Source organism: Zootoca vivipara, chromosome Z1, assembly GCF_965207765.1.
Source record: "Zootoca vivipara chromosome Z1, rZooViv2.hap1.1, whole genome shotgun sequence".
NCBI lineage: Eukaryota > Metazoa > Chordata > Lepidosauria > Squamata > Lacertidae > Zootoca > Zootoca vivipara.
Genome location: NC_142583.1, coordinates 36,134,825 through 36,156,458, shown reverse-complemented (window position 1 = coordinate 36,156,458; position 21,634 = coordinate 36,134,825). Strand labels below are relative to the sequence as shown.

Below are 21,634 nucleotides of genomic sequence, written 5' to 3'. Positions count from 1 at the left end.
GTAGCTTTGGATCAACAAACCTATGTTTACCATCTGAGAATCTTAGAAATGAAGTGCACCTGCTAATGTCCTTGAAGCAACATTAGTATTAACCTACCAATGTGGATCTGGCCTTTAGAGATGTCTTTCCCCTTTATCACTTCTCCTTAACTGGTACAGAATAATCAGCCTATGAAGATTACAGGTTCATGAACTACCCCAGTTCAAAACTATCCGCATGTGTCACATGTCTTTTAATAATGGGTTTGCAATTGATATGTTAATATTCTTTTTAAAGCAAAATTGCATCTGGAATGTCATCTTTAGTTCTCCCCTTTTCCGCTTAAAACTTTTGCTCTTTTTCTATTTTAAGACCTGGACTTAGAAGCTACAACTCTGTCTACTTTTGACGCAAGAAATTCAGTGTTAAAAAGGCAATTATTAAATTGAGTAAAAACTTAAAGTAATGTTTAGACGAGCAGAGAAAGAAAGAGCCTTTCCTTTTATCAATTAAAGTGAGGTGATTTTACCACACTAACAAGTAGGATGGCTATATAAGAAAAGAGGCTATTAGTAGAAAATAATTATCTGATTACATGATTAAATATCCACCTTGTGGTTCTATTCCTGCACTTTTCAGGTCTTCTCCCCCTTTTCTCCTTGCAATGTTTTCTATGTGATTGGGTTCCCCCCCCCCTAAATTTGTGCATAAAAACTCATTACAAATGTAAGGATTATTTATTTATTCATTATTTATTTCAGATTGTATGAATAGATTTATATTAAAATATTAATTTTTTGCAATTAAGTTTTTGAAGCTTATATTGATTGATTTGTTTGTTACAACTGAAACTTAATTAAGCTTGATTTAATGTAAAGTACAGGAAAGCTGAAGAAGTAACCAAATTACAATTGTTGATAAACAGTTACCTTTTTTCATGCAGATGCATGCAACGCACAGTTGAGGTATGCCCATATAATGTATGTATACACTCTCCGGTCTCTGCATTCCACACTTTAAGGGTTCGGTCTGTAGATCCACTGATGATTATATTGTCCCTCATTTGTGATGACCAAACTCCACCTGTATGTCCAACAAGTGTTCTTAGACACTGAAAGCAAGCATTTGTCATGGTTACCATTTAGACAAAGAGGACAGATGACAAAAGATAGATGAATTTACCCAACTCTTCATACATATTTCACACAATGATGTTCTATAATTTGTTACGAAGCTACTACACTGGGAGGTAAGTGATTATATCATAATTCAAACGCAACAGCATTGCATTTATAAATGGAGATGGGGAGTGTCTCACTTTCCCCCATTCCCACACTGAAAAATGTAAGTCGTATCTGGATTTGTAAATTTTACATGAGGCAATACCTTTCATGTCAGGATTTTAGTGAAAGGAAAAAGCAGCTGTGGGTGTGTATAAAAACCACAGTCAGTTCCCAACCCTCCTTCCCATCTTCAAACGGGATTGTAAACCTCAACTTTGAAGTTGGCAACTGTACTGTTGGCAACTGTACTGAGCTTCCAAAGTCCTCTGTAGTGCAGCTCCAAGCATGGACTGTGGGGACGGAAGATGGGCACTGCCCCTGACTTCAACCAGAAGTACAGATAAAGAGCAGAGACCAGCAGCCTAATCCTAATCCTAGATGTATTAACTTCCAGTAAGGGTAGCATCTGCTGTTGAAGTACACAGCAGCACTGGCTTTGACTCCAATGGGAGTTCGTCCCATTGGACACAGTAGACATAAACTGGATCGTAGTGAAGGGGAAAGTGGGGCTCTGGAAACCACAATTTGGTTGACTATCAAGGACAGCCATTATTTGTGTAATCTGTTCTCAGTGAATTCTACTGAATGACTTTCCAGCTTTATTTCAAGTCTAATTCACTGCCAGTGTTTAACAAAAGTCTTACATTTGTTACTGAAGTCCCTCTACCATTTGGAATATGAGAACGCAAGCTTAGATAGAGGATTGCTAACAAATTACCATTGATAACATTGGATTCATATAAAAGAATACAAGACAGACAGAGAAACATTTAGAAACATGATACATGTTGGTAAAATATACATCAGACACAGAAATGATAAACATATATTGATATTCACTGGAAAACATGTGGCAAATGATTCCATAGCAAAATAACTGTCAAAGAACCACCATTTATTTCTAATGGTGTATGAGTTGTGACTCTGGTAGAGCACACAAGGTAACTTTTAACAATACAAGTTTTTATCAAAAAATCAAACAACATTTTCAATAGGATAAAGTATTTGAAACTATCATAGTTTAAAAGGTGAATAAATGTAAGAATACTACAAAAATATCTTGACATATAATATTTATGAGTTGGATCCAGTAAATTGGGAGCCAAAGGAAGGGAATCCTTGTTGCTGTTCTGCTAGACATGTGCAGTAGAGTTCATGCAGTGCTGAGACAGTAAGTTCTGTAGCATTTCTTATCCTCCCAAAAGAAACCCTCCAATCTCTTGCACTGGTGAAAGAACAGCTTTTTGTTGACCTGGCTCATATACTTTAAAGCTTTTCTTGTGCTTTTCTGATGAAGTTTGGGTAACAGAATTCAAGAATTACTAGCCAGTATGAGTTAACACTCAGTGGCCCGGCTTGGACATTAACTGGGATCTATAGTTTAGAACAAGCCATAATTCAGTTTCAGAATGGGAGAGGAAGTAGCATGCAGCTAATGTATGTCTGATCAGGAAAAATTCCGTCAACATATTTAGGATGAATTTGATTACCGGTAGAATACAATAAACAGTTTGGCTTACCTTTCCTGTAACTGCCGACCAAACCTTTAATGTATTATCATCAGAGCCACTCACTATTCGGTTGCCACAGAACTGTAGACAAGTGATCACATGATCATCATGACCTTTGAGCACCTGACAATATAGAAGAATTTACATATACTTCACTACTACTCATGCATAGAAATTATAGATTAGATTCTTATAATTTTTAGTTATTACTGCTTTTCACGCATAAACCTAGTTTACCAACAGGAACAAACTAGATTTTTCTTCTTAATGCTGCAATTTTTCTTGCTACCAAACAATTTTACTTTTTTTGGTCTGTTGCAACCATGCAAATTATCACTTACTTACTTACTTGCATGGACAAGTAGCTACTGACTCTTTAACACCTTAACATCCACCTTAACATCATCTCCTACTACTGAAAAAGGCAAAAGCACAATCCCTGTAGCAACCATTTGCATATCAAAAGGCTTGCTAGTATTTGATAGTTATTCCATTCATACAGGCTGGTGAATGATATGGTCTGGACAGTCCATATCCTTTCTGGCAAGCAGTAAGGCACCAGTTGTAGTTCTTTCTTCTTCCTAGAACATGCTTGCAGCAATCTCCTGCGGTTTCCAAACAATGATTGATGCTGCATTTTTAATCTGCCTTAGTTAAATATTCTCATGGTTAGAATTACTTAGTGCTTAATCTCTAAGGCATTAAAAAAGTTTCACAAAACCATGACTAACCATAATACTATTGGATAAGTAGTAATATATAGTCCCACCCAAGTTTGTTAGCACAAACTAAATTGTAGTAAGTCGCCTTGGCAATTAGTTTGAGTGGAGGAAGGAGTTGTACTCTTTGTACAATATGAAAGAAGACGCAAAACCTTTCATCAAATCAGGTATTACATTGTGTATGTTGGAAATTACTTCATTTTATAATGCAAATACTGTAATGAAATACGTGTCATTGTGATGCATGGACAGGATAGTGAGAGTCTTATGTATCTGCAGGATCCCCATGGGGGGGGATGTGTCACAGTGTGCAGAGTGCTGCACTTTCTATGGGGCTCCTACCGGGCTAAGGCTCTGTTACTAAACAGTAGAGGTGGAGTGTATTTTTCCCATACCACTATGGTTGGTGACCCAAGTGTGGTACCTTTCATTTCTAAGATGTCAATGGCATTCACCCACTTGATCTAGATGAAGTAAAGGCTTGAGGAGACCACTGGATTATAATATAAACCTGCACACTACTCCAACACAAGTTCCCCCTGCCTTTCAGACTATTTACTTTTCCTTTGACAACTGAGTTATCACAACCCAAACCTGCATTTCAGGGGGTTGGACTAGATGACGCTCGGAGTCCCTTCCAACTCTATAACCCTATGATTCTTGGTGACTGCATAAAATAGCAGAGATGTGATTCAAAGGATGGATATATCAACAGATGGGGTCATATAGGAAATGTAAGCATATGCACATGCATTCAATGAATCTGGATCATATAGCCACCTAATGTTCTAAGAATACGCAACACCCCAATACACACTCAGTTTTATGAGTTAAAACACTTATGGCTATGACAAAAGATAATGGTGAAATGCAACAAATGCTAAAACCTTAAGAGTTTGAAAGTTCCTTTTAAAAGTTTTGGTGTCTTTTAAAAATGTCAGAAACAATTTGGCTGCTATTAAACAAGAATAAGCCCCAATCCAACTTAATTCATTATATATTATTCTTTGTTCAAAGATGGTTACCTTAGGAGATTTAAGTTCTCCTCGCCGCCAGTTAGTATCAATTCTGTGCTGTCTGATGTAAGCACTTTTCCATGGACTATGAATAAAGCCTGGTTTTATTACTTTTCTCCTCTTGATATGTAATGGTTCATCAATTCCTATATTAAAACCAAAAATCAGAAACAGGCAACAAATGTCAGTTTCCGCTCTCTCACACCCTTCCTTCCAAGAGAATAAACTATTAGAAACTTTGCTATACTCTAACATTACTCCCCAGCTGATAACACTCTGTCCAAATCTGTTCTGTACTTTAATCCAGCCTTTCCCAGCCTGGTGCTCTCCAGATGTTTTAAGCTGCAACTCCCATCAGCGTCAGCCAGTATTGGCCAATGGACAGGGCTGACATGACGTCCAAAATATCTGCTGGGCACCAGGTTGGCAGAAGCTGCTTTCACCAATATTCATTGCCCTTTAAGTATCTACCTGAAAAGCCTATACGGAGTATCTATCCACATATCCTCACCAACTCAGTCCCATCATCTCTTCTTAAGTATCAGCTGTTACATCTCAAAACTCCATTTTATTCAAAGATTATCAATCATATATTGGTTTCATTTTCAAGCCTTCCATAGTTCTAAGAATTGTTTTCTTGAGATCAGCAGACTGTTTCTTGCTGCTTATGTCTGCTGAGCTAACCCAGATTTAGTGTAGCATCTCATACTACTTATTTAATTATTTCCTTTGGGCACTTGGATTCAGAATTTTATGCCACTGACACTAATTATTTTTTAAAAAATTATCTTAAGTGGTTTTAAGCACTGTTTCTGGCAAAGGTTTTGTATATCCCAGCTCAATGATTCTGTGATCTCTTTCTTTCATTCTTTTTACAAAGATAGTCTTAGGTTCTGTGTTATCCTCTCTATCCTCTCTATTTACCCTCTGGTGCATCTCATTACTAGCTTGAAACTCTGGTTGCTGGAACATGTGGATAAACATCCACCTCTTAGAGTCTGTTTGTTTTCTAGCCATTTGATCTCACAATCCTAGCAATAAGTACCAACAGACTTTTTTTTTTAATGTACAGAGAAAGCTGCTCCAATTTCATCCACTTGGTCAGCCTTTAACACAACAGCCAGGTTTCACATCTGGAGAGTCTTTCTTAACTTTCTATTTTCTCCAGGGAAAAACAACAACAAGCAAGAGCTTATTTTCGTAAGTTGCCTTGAAGTAGTTTCACAAAAGTACAGTATATGGTAGAAAGGCACTGAATTTAATTAACACTGGCTTTCTGATTTGTTTAGGCACCTTTGAAAATTCTCACCTAACCAGATTGTGCAATTGATAAGAAACCACTAAAAAAACCACTTCTTGCTTTCCTTCAAGGGATTATTGGCTGAGAACACAACTGCCAAATAGAAGTTTTGCTTGCACTTGGTAGGCTTCACCTTTTGAGTTTTTTGAACCCTCTATTTCTATTGGATTTAAAACAATTCTGCTTCCTAACCTGCACAGTTCATTAATTTATACAAAGTACAGTTAATTTAGCCTGCAACTGACACATATATAGATTTTTATTGCTGGTGAAGATACACGTACCACATAGACCAAGCACAATGCACAAAACATGTTGAATTGTTTTTCCATAAAGGACATTGAAAAATCTTATTTTTACAAAAACCAACTTTAATAATTGAATTAATAGTTTAATGAACTTTACCCTCCTCTCTGCACTTCTCTCTCCACAGAAGATTGTCTTCTGCCAGAATTCTCCAGTATCGGCATGTCTGTGCTGCCTGCAGCAGGTCCTTGGGTTCCAGGAATGAAAGCACATACAGAGCCAACTTAAAAGAAGAAGAAAAGAAGAAGCGAAGATTAAACTCATTCAGGTTGCTGTACTTCAGGGAATGTACTGTGTCTTGTATATTCATATAGCCAAAGATTAACATAAGCACAGTGGATGCATTAGTAGAACATACTGTTAAAATCAGAGAAGCGAAGACAGAAGGATGATCTATTAAGACATACTAGTGGGGTCATAAATACCACATGAATATGGGACAGAACTGATAATTTAGTTTAACGCAATGACTTTGTAAAATAAAGTTTTCCAAGAAAAGCAAACAAAACGATAACTGCATAATACTTGTTTAACCTGTGTGAAAAGGGTGTACCAGTATTCTCTGTACAGTAGCTGGATATATGAAACAAGTGATCAAAGGTACATGGTCCAGTTGGACAAAAAAAGAGCAGGAAAAATTAGAAGACTTCAAGAAAATGAAACAAAATTAAAAAATTCCTTCCAGCAGCACCTTAGAGACCAACTAAGTTTGTCATTGGTATGAGCTTTTGAGTGGTATCTGAAGAAGTGTGCATGCACACAACATACCATGACAAACTTAGTTGGTCTCTCGGGTGCTGCTGGAAGGATTTTTTTTATTCTGTTTCAACTACGTTAGACCAACACAGCTACCTACCTGTTTCAAGAAAATGGAAAGACTGTCCCTACTTCAGCAGTCTAACATGCACAGAGAGATAAATGAAGTTGGCAGTGTTGGACCAGACTGAGGAATCAGTGTATTTCCCATGGATTTAAAAGTTTAAAGCAGCCTACCGGGTTGTGGGGTGGTAGTCTGATTTGGGAGGCAGTGTTTAACTGCACATCCTCCACTGCTCCACAGTCGTGGAAAAGGGTTAAGCTCTTCCCCCTCTTGAATGTCTCCTGCAATCCCCTTTGCTAAGACTTAGAAAAGTGTATGTGCTGAGGTGGAGGAAGAAATGAGAGAATCACCTTTCACTTATTTTGCTGCCTGCTGGCCACAAGGAACAGTCAGCAGGTCTGAGAAACTTTGAAAATGTGGAGGTGTGTGTGGGGGGGGGGGGAATGTGGGAATCCTTCCATTGCTGCTGCATTTGTTTTGCTGCCTGCTGGTATATGAAGAAGGCAACTGCTTGAGAGGGGTCTGAGCTGAATATGGGGGTGGGTGGAGGATACGGCAGCCCTTCCTTGTTTTCTGCTGCATGCCCTACAGCAAGGATTATTCTGAAGTTGTTGGGCAGAGGGGAGCCCAGGGCAGAGGCATCATAATGATAACCTTGTTCCTGGTTGACATCAAGCAGACACCTTTCTTGTACTCTTTCTACAGTGCCTGCTTAAAGCATATTTGTCTACGCAAGTCTATCCAGACATATAGAAGTTGACATGTTTTAATCTCTTACTGTTTATTTTAATTATTTTTAAATGTTTTGAATTGTTTTTAGCTGTTTTAACCGATAATTTCAATATTTCTTGTAAACTGCTTCGAATCAAATGGTATAGAAATTCTGTTAAACAGCAATTAGATACATAAAATCAGTTTCAAATCCAATAATATTCTATTGTTAATCTTAATTATTCTTTAAGATATAGAACTTAGGTAGCTTGAATACAGACAGTACAAACTGGATACATACAAAAAAGGCAAGACAGAGTGGTGATCATTACATAGTAGAATGGCCACTTTCCCACTGTCTCCCCCCTCAAAAAAAAATCTGTTAATTGACTAGCATCCTCTTTTGCAGCATTTCTTTGGAAATGTTCATCATGGCAACACTGTGTTTTCTTTTGCTTCGGTGGAGGCCAATTTAAAAATGAGTTTTGCATACTGCAGTTTAAATGTAACGTTTGAAATCAAAGAATGGTGCACAGTCAAACCCTGGTTCCTAAACAGCTCTATTTTGGGACGTTTTGGCTCCCGAATGCCGAAAACCTGGAAGTGTTCCAATTTTAGAATGTTTTTCAGAAGCTGAACGTGCAACACGGCTTCCGCTTTAGCGCAAGAAGCTCCTGCAGCCAAACAGAAGTCTCGCCTCAGTTGTCGAACATTTTGGAAGCCAAACGGGCTTCCGGGAACGGATTACGTTCGACAACCGAGATTTGGCTGTATTTCAGATAAAGGTATGGATGGGAGTAATAAAATGGTAGAAGTGTGATATAAAAACTACACAATTATTTCACATGTCTCAATTTATTAGTGCTGTACAAGAGATTTATAATCTAACACATGTTGGGAAAAAATGGGAAGTGGAAAGGGACACAATAAAAGGGAAATATTTAATGATGTTTAAAGGTCTTAGGCCGGGGGCAATATTTAACATTGGTAGGTGGTAGTTGTTAAAAGTACAATGGACGTTCGGGTTGTGAACGTGATCTGTGTGGGAGGCACGTTCGCAAACCGCAGAGTTTGCAACCTGCAGCGCCGCGTCTGGGCACGCGCAGGTCACAATCTGGTGCCTCTGCACATGCGGAAAGCACGATTTAGCACTTCTGCACATGCGCAAGCACCGAAACCCAGAAGTAACCTATTCGGGTACTTCCCGAAAAGACGCAACCTGAAGCATCTGTAACCCGAGGTATGACTGTAGTCATACAATCCCAGCCTTTAGGATCTCAGAACCATTGCAGTAGCTGATACTGTTGCTCAAATGGCCTAATATTTCCCCGCAGTTTAAATCTAATGCCTTTGTGTGCCCTGAGGCTTCTTATATGCATAGTCACATGGTACATCTGCTCCTCCTGTGGTTGATAAAATCAAGGCTTCCTTTGTAAACACATGACAGCCACTCTTCCCATGGAGGGATTTTAAACAGACTCTTTATCTTAAGAATAAAGGGCTTTATATACCTAAACATTTGTTTGATAACTAAAATCAACAACTGAGCTAGACAATTGTGAAAGAGAGAAAATGTCAAAAAAAATGCAAATGATTTATAGAATCTAAAGAGAAACCAGAGTATAAAAGAAAAATGTCATGGCAAAAACAAACACAAAAATCCAACAACCACAGGGTGCAAACAGCAATTCTTCTCTAGCTAAGAAATGATAAATAATTTAAATTATTGGTTTTCTATCTTATTTCACTGCATTTTTCATGAAAGAAGTGTAACAATTCATAAAATAAATGGTACTCCTATGTGATTTTTTTTTCTTTTTAAAGAGCGCTCAAAAACTAAGACTAGGGGGCAATCATTTCAGAAGGAGTGTAGATGGGTCAGAAATCAAGTTTTGAAATTTTACCTTGGCCGATTACATACAGACCCAAAGAGTCTCAAATTTTGGATGAGACTGAGCATGCTCAGGAAGCATCCATCACCAGTCAGATGCATGGAGATTCTGCTGTCCAAGGTCTCCTTGGCCAAAAGACAATTAAAAGCTGCCACTGTGATCTGGAGGGCTTGTAAAGGACACTTCTGAGCAAACTTATGAACACCCAAGCCTTAAGAAAGAAGTGTACAAGACCTCTGCTGCTGCCAGCTACTCATTGCCTGCTTTTTATAATAATAAAAAATTGCTTAGGAAAAGAGTGTTGGCAGCTGAGTTCCCCTAGGCTTAAACTTCCAAAGCTCTCTCAGGCTGCCCTCATAAGTACACTTACTTATCCAGAAGTAGATCCCACTAAACACAGTGGCACTTACTTTGCATAAAATGCAAAGAGGAAAGTACCCTGAGCTCAGAAATGGCACCAAGCTAATTAGAAGGTGAGCTAGGAGTGGGGGGGGGGCGGGTACAGAAAATAGAACTAGCACAAAGAAACTGCAGGCAAGTCAAGATTTCTGGGTTCTTGCAATCAGTGTACTGTATATATAAGGTAAGTAGCTACAACAGAAACAGTACGCATAGAAAGAAACAATGTAAAAAAACTGTAAGAAACAATGTAAAAAACTGTAAGAAACAATGTAAAAAACTGTAAGAAACAATGTAAAAAACTATGTTTCACAAACTGTAGCTCAGTTAGTTGTAGCTGGCGTGCTATGGTCCATGGGGTCACGAAGAGTCGGACACGACTAAACAACAACAACAAGCTCAGTTAGTTAGAGAGTGGTGCTGACAACAGCAAAGTTGCAGGTTCGATCCCTGTAAGGGAGAGCTGCATTTTCCTGAATGCAGGAGGCTAGACTAGATGATTCTTCCAATTATGATTCTATGAAAACTACTGTCATGCTTCTATGAGAATATTAGGATTTTAAGGAAATATACAGTATTACTATTACAGTTTATTACCCACCCTTCACCCCATGTTACAACAATTAAAACACAACATTAAAAATTGTTGTGTTTAAGTTACAGGAATAAGGTGGGTCCTAAAATATTCACATATATTACATTATACTTAAAAAAATGGAAACCATCAAACAAAACCAGGGTGAAAATTCTGCCATGAAAAGCTACGCAAAATGCAGTGGATTTAATAAGCATGAGGGGATGCCAGTCATGCCAGGAAAGAACTCTTAGTGATTCTTCTCAACTCCTTTCCAGTCATATAGCATGTGATCAGAAAGCCTGTTCCTTGTTTAAGAGTCCCTTGTGCACAGAACCACATTAGCATTTTATGTTTGGCACTTCTGCACAAACAAATGTTTGCTCAGACATCAATAGCCATGCCAAGCCACAAGCAGCACATAGCCTCTGGAGCTTTTCTTGGATTGAGAAGGACAAGCCTGTAGATTTCTTGTCTGGATAAAATGGTGTACAAAGCCAAGCAGAAGAAAAACCAGTTGTATAACCCTGCGGTTTATTCTCAAGTCTCCTGGAAGCTTTGTGGGGGAATCAATAAATCAGCTGCTGCTCCCGTTGTGTATTAAGAGTGGTCCAATGGTGTAACCAACCAGGCAAATCAAACTAGCAGGAGAGAATGATCATTACCCTCTCTCTCACCTGTGCCACACATCTGGCTCTTTCATCTCGCAGGAATGACAGCACTTCCCCAGTATCCCTAATTTTATTTACCAAGGTGGTGCACAGCAAAATCACAGAAGTATAATAAAACTTTAAAATCTAATTTTTTAAAAATATATACAGAACAAATGGCCAACAATGAATTCTTAATTGTATAGTCTACCCAAACCAATATACCAGTATTACCTCTTGCACTGAAAATGATATATCAGCCTTTTCCTCTGATTAGCAATACACACCTTAATTGTATGATATCAAACAGAAACATATATCCCACCCCCTGGCAACCTGGTCTCTTTGCTGCAGCCATAACGATGCCATTGGAAAGGTTACTTTAGCCAAACACTCTGTTAGAGAATTTAAGGCAAGTGTTTTTCACTCTAATATTTTATTTAGAAAACTAGTATGAATGTCTTTAGGACACATTACATTCATTAAAGTAACTTTCAATAATTAACAAAAACTACAGGAAAGAGAGAATTTAACAAGTTCTCTCTAAGACATCATGCCTAGCATGATTGTAGGTGGTGATGTTTTCTCATGTCTTTGTAGTTTTTTGCCCACCTACTATCAAAAAGGAAAAAAGGGCATCCTTGGCAGTGGTATGTGTAAAAAGAGAGATATCATTAAGAATCCAACAAACCTGTTGGACAAAAGAGCCTTTTGAGTTTTTTAGAATCATATAATTGTAAACTACATCAAAGATCATCTAGTCCAAGCCCTTGCCAGTGCAGGGATTCTACTAACATAACATCACTGATAGGTGGTTGTCTAGTCTCTCCTTTAAAAAACAATGATCTATATGCCAACTGATCATGGTGTCTTGGGGGGATCACTCTGTTCAAGCACTGTAAAAGGTGTTTTCACACCTAAAGCAACATTTTGCTAAAGGGACAACAATGCAGCAAACTGGTTTTCTTTTTAGCCTTTATATCATAGGGCTGATTTCTACAGCATCTCACAACCATTTAAATTAAAAAATAAATTAATTAAATGTAAAAAAATGAACAAAATTTAACGAATAAACCCAGCAATCAATTTAAAAACACAATCATTGTAGCTACACAAGAACATTTCTGATTGGTTGAGGCTTGAATAAGTGGCAACAAGTAATGGCAGAAAGCCTGAGAAATAAAATACTGCATCCTATAATGATGCCTCCTCAACAGATGGGCCATTATGTCATACAACATAGGCAACTAGGAAGCAGGACTGAATATGCAGCAACATGGTGTACAAGCAGGAGTGGCTCATTCAGTAGGTCGGGGCCACAGCAATAACCTCTTGGTGGTGGTACTGCTGTTGCTTCCTGGAAAAGGGAAGGGTGAAGTGGTGGTGATGTCAGGGCTGTGCACATGCACCAGCAGAACCAATCCGGCTTCTGACAATCCCAACTTCCCTTTCACAGGAAGTGGAAGTGATGACCCTTGCTGGGAGGCTACTGCTGCAGTTCCAACTAACCAAACAAGCCCCAAGGAAACCAGGTTTACCATACCAGGTTTGTTGCCACCATCTGTTTGAACTCCTGGTGACAAGTGGGAAACTTTTTTTAAAAGTGTCACAGCCATGTAGGCTGTAGGAAGAATAGAATCTTGAATCCCAATGCTGAATTTAGTAAACCTTTGTCATTTGCAAAATACGCAGGAATCCAGGTCATGGCTATGTTTGTTTAGAAAGTTCCAGTGAGTTAAATATGATATAGCTGATGTCTTGCTAGCGTAGGTAGGGTGCTAGGCAACCAAACAACAACAAACCTCAAAGGGTGAAGGGTTGGATTGGGCAAAACTTATTACACACATTTTAAAAAAACTATCTGCCCTAGAGTATAAATAACATACTCTTAAAAACAGTGATCATTAAGCCATGCCAAGAGATGTGGGTGTGGGGACTAAATTAGTTCTCAGTGTGATGCAGAATGCTGCTGAAATTTCCTTTTATCAATCCTGTGTTTTAATCAAGAGCAATGCAAGAACTAGCTAAAGGTTTGGCAGTAGCTGCCTAAAGCCTTGCTGATGTTTTGATGCCCTTGGAGCATTATTGGCAATCAGTAATACGAAAGCATATATGCACAGTTGACTTATTAACTTAGCATATTTGTATGTGAAAATCTTTCAGCTATTATTCTTCATGGCAATAACGCATAGATCTTTTAAGATGTGATTTAAACAATCAACTTAGGAAAGACACAGGCACCACTGGTTGTGTCAATTATTCCTTGGATGAAATCTTAAAATTGCATTTTTTTAAAGAAAGATAGCTGTACATTTAGTCTTTCCTTTTCAATTTTACTTAGCAATTCCTGAAAAAAGCTCTGAATAAAGCCTTCTTATATAAACTATTTTGACTACTGATTATTTCAAGGGTACATTCCTTATTGCATGCAATGAACAACATTATTAATGTAGAAACAAATCCAGTCTGTTCTAGTTTTAGTAGAAGAGTAATACCTTCCATAAATTTAAACCATTGGTTTAATTAAAACCAATGTCATTTATTTTTAATCAACTGATTTCAAGAAAATAATTAACAAATTATAGACAAAATTGTTTTACAGTAAAAGTATTTGTTAAGTGTAAGCATCCCATGTACCATAGATTACAAACACCAAGATGCTCTGGCCATCTTATACCAAGAGAAACATATAATTCGAAAACACCAATCCAATATAATAATGTAGTAGTACAGCTAGAGCTAAAAGTGAAGAAAAATTACTATAGACACTAATCTCATCCATTCCAGTAACTACAATTAGTGTTTGCTATTGCACCTTTTGTAGTTGCTAAAAGAACCCAGAGAAAGGAGTATCACTAAACCATCATTAGGTCGTGTGTTCTCAAGGAAGAGCACTTGAGTTAAGAACTTGCTTCCAATTGACTTAATCTTATTTTTTGACCTGGGTTGTGAGTTGCAAAAGCGTTCACCTGGTCTTTTTGTTGTTTGTTTTGACAAGGAAGTGCAAATATTTTATTTTTAGTTCCAGGCCAACTTACAATAATATTATTTTGGGACGGTCTCATAATATGGAAGATGTTTTCCAAGCATGGGAGTCACCTATTAACACAACAATGTTCTTATTATACTTCGTACTGTAAACTAGCCCTAGTCATCAAAATGCCAGATACAGGACGGGAAGGGGGTGTTGATAGCTACCTTCCAGTATCCATCTTCAGACATGACTGAATGCACTAGTTACCAACTACAGATATATTAATTAACCTCAATGGGACCTAAATACAAATGAATTCTGAACTACATGCATACTTATCCTATAAAACTGAATATAATTTGATTTTAGAAGTTATATGGGTGTTTATTGCCTTCATAAAATGAAAAGCTAAATACCTATTATGTTTTTTAAAAACCTTAAGAGTGAAATCATCAATGGATAATAAATCAGCTCTTGAAAGCTCTGGAAACAAAACCCCTTACATATAAGAAATAACTGTCACAAACAGCAGGGGACATATCCTAGTCACTGAAACAAAGTCACTGGTCTCACAAGCATACATTAATCTGAAAATTACATTATTAAGTCATGGCAGTTTATCAACTTGCAGTCCTCTTCAACACCAATTAACAGTGTTACACTGACAACAATGAATACTATAATTAGCAAGGAAATGCTTAAAGGTGGCAGATGATGCATTACATAGGCAAACAGTACCAGGAGCCCAGTATTAAGTGATAATCCTCACCTCTTTGGGGAGCAAGGAAATGAAGTCTCGTTGAAATTGGGGCTCGATCACTTGCATCATATGCTTCACTTGTGTTGGTTCGCAACTATCAATCAATTCATCTAAGGCAAGTAACTTCTCTGGTCCACTCCAGCTCTGTGAAGTACAAATACGTATATGTTTAGTTTCCATTGTGCTGTTATATATTAATGCAGTTCAAAAATGTAATATTTGAAAATTGCTATGGAATACGCTGGGATAAAAAATTATTGCAATACCACCCAGAATGGTGAAGGGAGTATTAAAATGTGAAACAGGTGTTCAACCATACAAATGTTCCTTATAAAAATAATAAACTTTAAACTATATATATATATATATATATATATATATATATATCCAGAACTTAATAATAGTAACTTCATTTCAGGTTCATTTGGCTTTATTTATTGCAAAGAAAAAAGAAAAAAAGTTTTTATAGCCATGTGTACATCTGCCACAGTGCAATCTTCCTGATTCTTGGCTCGAAACCAGTGTTTTGTAAACATAATTTTACATTAGGAAGAAAAGAGGGATTTTTTCTGGTAATTTTCTTACTTCATATTCCTACTAACGGGCATCATAAAATTTGATGGTTTTAATAAGGCACTCATCTGCAAACACAGCAGATTAGCAAAACCATTTGCAGAAGAATTAATAACTGAAGATATAGCACGTCTTCTCTCAAACTCATCTGGGCTCAAAGTTTTGATTTGCTACACAAATGCCATTTATGAAAACCATTTTGGGAGAAACAATATAAAAGGAGATAACCTATTCTAGAAGGCACTTCAGGACCACTAAAAGAAGTTAGAAAAGATCGACGAGTTTTGAAGCAAATGACTGTGCTTTTGACAGTATGGAAAGCAAAATGTAATGGCATACATATTCTGTCTAGCATTATTATCTTATTAGAACCAAACAGGCTAAAGATATTTCAATTCATTTCTTTCAATAGGTTCCTTTAAGTATGACTAGATTTGGCTATTGCCCATAAATTGTGTAATTCTCTCGCTTATACTGTTAAAATCAAATAGCTTATCTTGAAAACTAGTAAATAAAACTCCACGCATGTTAAGATATGTTAATACAGCATTATCCTAAACATTAATTTTCATGTGTTACATATAATTCCAGTTTCTAATTATTCTGTGAATTATGGCTATAAACCTAAACCACTGTCTAGATCAGCAAACTTCTACTGTACTCTCATAGGAATGCCTTTCAAAGGCCAAGATTGGTTCCACCAGTGCATCCACACAAAAGGGATATCGCCATCGCCTTTCTCTCCTAGTAAGTAGCAGTGACACCAATGCCAGGAGGCTGTTACTACAGCTCTGCCTCACTGGCTGAGCCACTATATTACTTCATATTAATGCATTTATACAATCAAAACCGGCACACAAGACAAAATACTCCCTGAACAATTAACATAGCTATCAAACTCCCAAGCAGAATGTGCAAGAATGGTATAAATGAAATTTCTACATCTGTTTTATGACAAAATGTATATATTCCTGACCCAAAAGTTGTCATAATTTGCTGTACGTTGTCATTTTTACGTCACACAGATTATGATTGTAATTAATGAGGGATCGGATGAATATGTTGGAAATGGACACAAATGAATCAGAATTAAACAGAAGCACAAAAGCTGAAATGGCATTACATGAAAATACCTGTGAATTTACCTTTACCTGCTTCATATTACTTTTCAAAGAAAGGTTAAATTCACAGAACCAGCATGTCAAAACTGAGGGGGGCGGACCTGAATCTAGAAACAATCTATAATAGCTGTTAATAATATATCTTTAATACTACAGAAACTGAGGCAAAATCTGAAAGTATAACTTAGTATACTTAGTATAACTTACTATCCTAAGGGTACAATCCCATCTTTTCCACAATATAATGCTAAATAGAAAAAAAAACTCTGGGAGAGAAATTATATCCCCATAACCTCGGACTTTAAGAAAGCAATGTCCATTTCTTCAGCTTTCTAAACTAACTAAAGGAATAAGCATAATATAGTTTCATATTATCAGTTAGAAAGATTTACTCCTGGGACATCACTCACGTTGTCTTTCATTTTAAGGAAATAAACTGAAAATCAGTTGCAAAATCTAAAGAGAAAATGTGTTTCTTGCCAAATATTATTATTTCTGTTGTGGCAAGCAATCTTAGGATAAATATTACTTTAGTTCAAGTGAAAAACAACATATTTGTATGCAGTGATGTAGCGTCTATAACTGCTCTGAGTGACATCATATCTCCAAAATTGCTCAGGCTACATCGGGCACAGTTGTCACTAAGTGTATAGTGTATAGCCTTTAAAACCAGTAATACTATTTGAAGTAAGAGAAAGTGCAATTGTATGGCAGGTGGAAAAAATGTTTAATATTGGTATTTAACTGAGAAGCAATTTCAACCAACCCCATCCTTGCATATAGTTCTAATATTCAACACCCATTCAAGGCCTGAATTTCTTTTCCTACTGTACCACTCACAAAACATGCACATGTACCACTGATAATATTGTTTTGATGCAGACGAGCGTCAATCTGAAGGTAAGTATTTCATAGTTCATGGTCACACAAAGTATTATTTCTTTCTGAAGAATCTAACTCCTCACTACTTTTATTTTCTGATGTATGGAAGAATATGCTAAAGAACAATAATTTTGTATACTGCAAAAACCATGTAATCAATCATTAGGATAAACTTTCAGGAGACCTCCAGAGACTTTTATGATTCATTGTGATAAGTCATTATGTTGAATGGGGACTGATGGGAAGGAGTCAAACTTCTTATACAACTACATCGAGAATTTGGGAATTTACAGTACTTGTATTTCATAGAATCATAGAAACGTAGAGTTGGAAAGGACCCTGAGGGTCATCTAGTCCAACCCCCTGCAATGCAGGGATCTTTCCTGGGGGGAAATGACTGATTTGTAAAAGCAAACATAAAAAATAATTTAGGATAGGAGAAAATTATAAACCTGATGTGTGTGCTTACAAATCTTTAATCTCTGTACTTAACCATATATAAGATATTTTAAAAAATTGGTAGGGCTTAATTTGTAGTTAGAAGCATAAGGTACATAAAATGTGAACTGACTGGGATGAAGATCTGCCTTGCAAATAAAACTGATACTGAAACATTAAATAGGGAGAATTATGAGGCTCGAATTGATAGATGCTAAAACTAACTTTAATAAAATGGATGTGAAATATAATCTAAGCATACAGTTTACCATTGGTAAGAAGTGCTTGTACAGTTAAGGCTAAAGCTTTTTCTTTTCCCTGACCTTCCACTTACTGTGTTCCACTTACTGTGTGTACAGAACAACTTCTCCTTCCTGTTTTAACCTCCACATGCTCCCAAATCTGCTTGATGGTTTTTCCCAACCAGCGGAGCATATTTGGAAGGCATATAGAATACGACCTTAAGTCCATCAAACTCTATCCCAATTTATTTCAAAACATTTTTAAAGGGCTAATGTGGTAATATGGAAATTCAGGTTAAGAATAAAAAGCACATTGGCATACTTAACCAAGTTCAATTCTACCAATATTATCTGTACTGTTCACAGTTTAACCAGAGGTTATGCACAAGCATTCTAAACTTTAATCAGTGCTATTGCGATTTTAAATTGTCTCTTCAGGGATATAATTAAGAAGAGCATTTTGAAGAAAGAAAGTGCTTATTTTATATGCATTCTTAGGAAGAAGCAGTGTTTCATGAAACCACCAGAACACTAGGGGAAACAGTGTATGAACAGAACACTGAAGCTTCCTACACAAGATCCACAACAAGCGGATCCTTAAGTGGGAGAAGAAGGACTGCATCATATCCAGAGATGTGCATATTGAACTCAAGAATAATTCAAACTCAGGACACAGGAAGTGATAAATATGCAACAAGGAAATGGAATTCTGTGACTCAAATACACTAAACAAATTAAAACACAGGACCAATTATGAAACTCTGCCCTATTTTTCTCCCATCCCACTTGTGCCAATTTTTTCCTCCATTTTATTAGTCATGGGGAGCGGCAGGAAGCTACATTTGGCAGTAATGCTGTGTCCTCAATCACTAGAATTTACACTCAGATATTTATTTGGCTCCTGAGATTTCATCACATATTGCCCACAATGTTTCAAGCAAATATTGACCTTCTGAAACACACCAAAAACTCAGCAACCTGAATTTCCAAGTGCTAGATTTTCCACTCATTCTGCACACCTGCCGAATCATGGAAGACACAAAGTCCCAACAATATTCAATCTTTTTTTGTTGTTCTTTAATGTCAGAGTTCACTGTCTGTATCTGTGCCTTCTCAGGGTTTGTGTGGATATCAAGCAACATTTACTGCTGCTTATTCTATCCACATGCTAGACGCAAGATAACCTTAATAGTCTAACCATGCTTATGATCACAGTCATTGCTTTCCAAAGGTTCATGCTACCTATTAACTGGTGGTAATATTTTATAATGCACGCTTAATGAATAGATCTTGTAGATCAGGCATGTCCAACAGGTAGATCGTGATCTACCGGTAGATCACTGGACGTCTGCAGTAGATCACTGGTAGATCATTGGGTCCCCTCAAAGAAGCTGAACAACTGTGGCTCCCCTAAAAAAAGCTCAACATTTTACCTCCTCCCTGAAAAAACTCAACAACATTGACCCCCCCAAAAATGGACCTTCCTCCTTCCTAAAAAAAAAAAGCTAAACAACCCCAAAAGGGGGTAGATCACTGCCAGTTTTTAACTGTGAGTAGATCACAGTTTCTTGGGAGTTGGCCACCCCTGTTATAGATCTATCTTGTAGAATAGATCAATGGGATCCCCCCCCAAGAACATCAGACTGTGGGCATTCATCCCAACATTCCCTTCAATAATCTAGCCAGGTCTTACTGAAGGTGCATCTCTAGAACTGGTACACTTTGAAATCACTCCCCACCATGCTAAAGCTGATAGTAAAACTAAACTGCATTGATCTATTGTTAGAAATGATCAGTAGTGGGCTCTCCCACCTACAGAAGTAGGGAGACAAATCCAATGTAGCGCTATGACAACTGTTTCTTCAGCAAAAAGCATTTCATCAGGTGTGCTCTTCTGGAAGTTTTCTGGACCCTTCCCTACACAGCCAATCTGGATAGGGGTGGGAGTGTGTGGCGGGGAGGAGATAGGAAAGGGGGAAGCCCCATTTTGCTAGAGGAAGTCCTTGTGCAGGCTTCCAGTAGCAGGACTTGTTTACTGAATCTGGTCTCTGAGCTTTAGAAAATGTAACTTAATTAATGGTATTGAATCAGAAGTTGGGATTTATACTTTCACTCCACTTCCAATCACAACCAATTTAACATCAAATTTGTCTTAATAAGAAATCCACATCTAAATAATGAGGCTCTTAATCTCAGGGTTGTGGGTTTGAGCCCCATGTTGGGCAAGAGAGTCCTGCATTGTAGGGGGTTAGACTAGATGACCCTCATGGTTGCTTCCAACTCTACAATACTGTAATTCTATGCCTAAAACAGCTGAAACCAATGGAAAGGTAGATCAGCTTAATTAAAGTTAATTGAAATACAAATCAGCCTGCTTAAAACAATTGTGAAGATAAAACACTCTCTCTGAACTTAAGATGAAAGGCTGGGTTCAAAGGTTTAAAAAAGAACATGAATCTAAAGAATCTTGAAATGTTCAAAACCCTAGTCTAGATGATGCATTCCTACATTGTAGAGTTGGATCCACTAGCATGAAGCTTCTTCTGCTCTTAGAAGAGCTGTTTCCAGCTTAGTTGTAGAGTCCTGCTATAGGAAGTTGTCCCAGTTCAGGAAGTGTGCAAATTCTTGTGTGGGACTTTGAACAAACTCATTCCCAAGACCATTCTTAATAATAATAATAATAATAATAATAATAATAATAATTCATTATTTATACCCCGCCCATCTGGCTGGGTTCCCCCAGCCACTCTGGGCGGCTTCCAACAAAACATTAAAATACAGAAATCCATCAAACATTAAAAGCTTCCCTAAACAGGGCTGCCTTAAGATGCCTTCTAAAGGTCTGTAAATTGTTGTTCTCTTTGACCTCTTGTGGGAGGGCGTTCCACAGGGTGGGTGCCACCACCGAGAAGGCCCTCTGCCTGGTTCCCTGCAACTTGGCCTCTCGTAGCGAGGGAACCGCCAGAAGGCCCTCGGCACTGGACCTCAGTGTCCGGGTAGAACAATGGGGGTGGAGACGCTCCTTCAGGTATACTGGACCGAGGCCGTTTAGGCCCACTAACCTTACTACGTAGCCTGTAATTTCATTATTCACACTGTAAACATAAGCCTTGATATACTCTGACCCTGCACTGTGTGAAATATTCCACTTCCTCTGCATTAGTGCCATCCCATGAACTCTTGCACATGTTGTCTTACTACTCATGGGTCTTTGAATCTGGCCCAGGTCTATTTGTAACAAAACGTATCTCGACATTGGGTTGCAGCCATTGCTGTGTGAGTGTGATGTCATTAACACAAGGCCGTCTTCCCCATTCTTTTTCCTCAGTGAAACCCCACTCTTCCTTTCCACTGAAATATCTATGTTATGGGCTGGAGAACTTTCAAGTTGCATATGGCATGGGAGCTGGGGTGGGAGGGAGAAATAGCCCTAAGATCAGGCAGAAGCACCCTGAGTAAGTGGCAAGCTGCAAACACAAG

General features: G+C 37.7%; 1 protein-coding gene across 4 annotated transcripts in view; it reads right to left on the bottom strand.

Moving 5' to 3' along the window:
• The window catches only part of FBXW7 (F-box and WD repeat domain containing 7), a 117,262-nt gene that overhangs the window by 8,665 nt on the left and 86,963 nt on the right, over positions 1-21,634 (bottom strand). For all 4 annotated transcript variants that reach the window (XM_035114048.3, XM_060278658.2, XM_035114052.3 and 1 more), the window contains 5 exons: positions 14,908-15,042; positions 6,218-6,341; positions 4,522-4,658; positions 2,784-2,897; positions 910-1,091 (listed from right to left, as the gene is read on the bottom strand). In XM_035114048.3, coding sequence (XP_034969939.1) covers positions 910-1,091; positions 2,784-2,897; positions 4,522-4,658; positions 6,218-6,341; positions 14,908-15,042 — 692 coding nt within the window. The remainder of the gene's footprint in view (positions 1-909; positions 1,092-2,783; positions 2,898-4,521; positions 4,659-6,217; positions 6,342-14,907; positions 15,043-21,634) is intronic.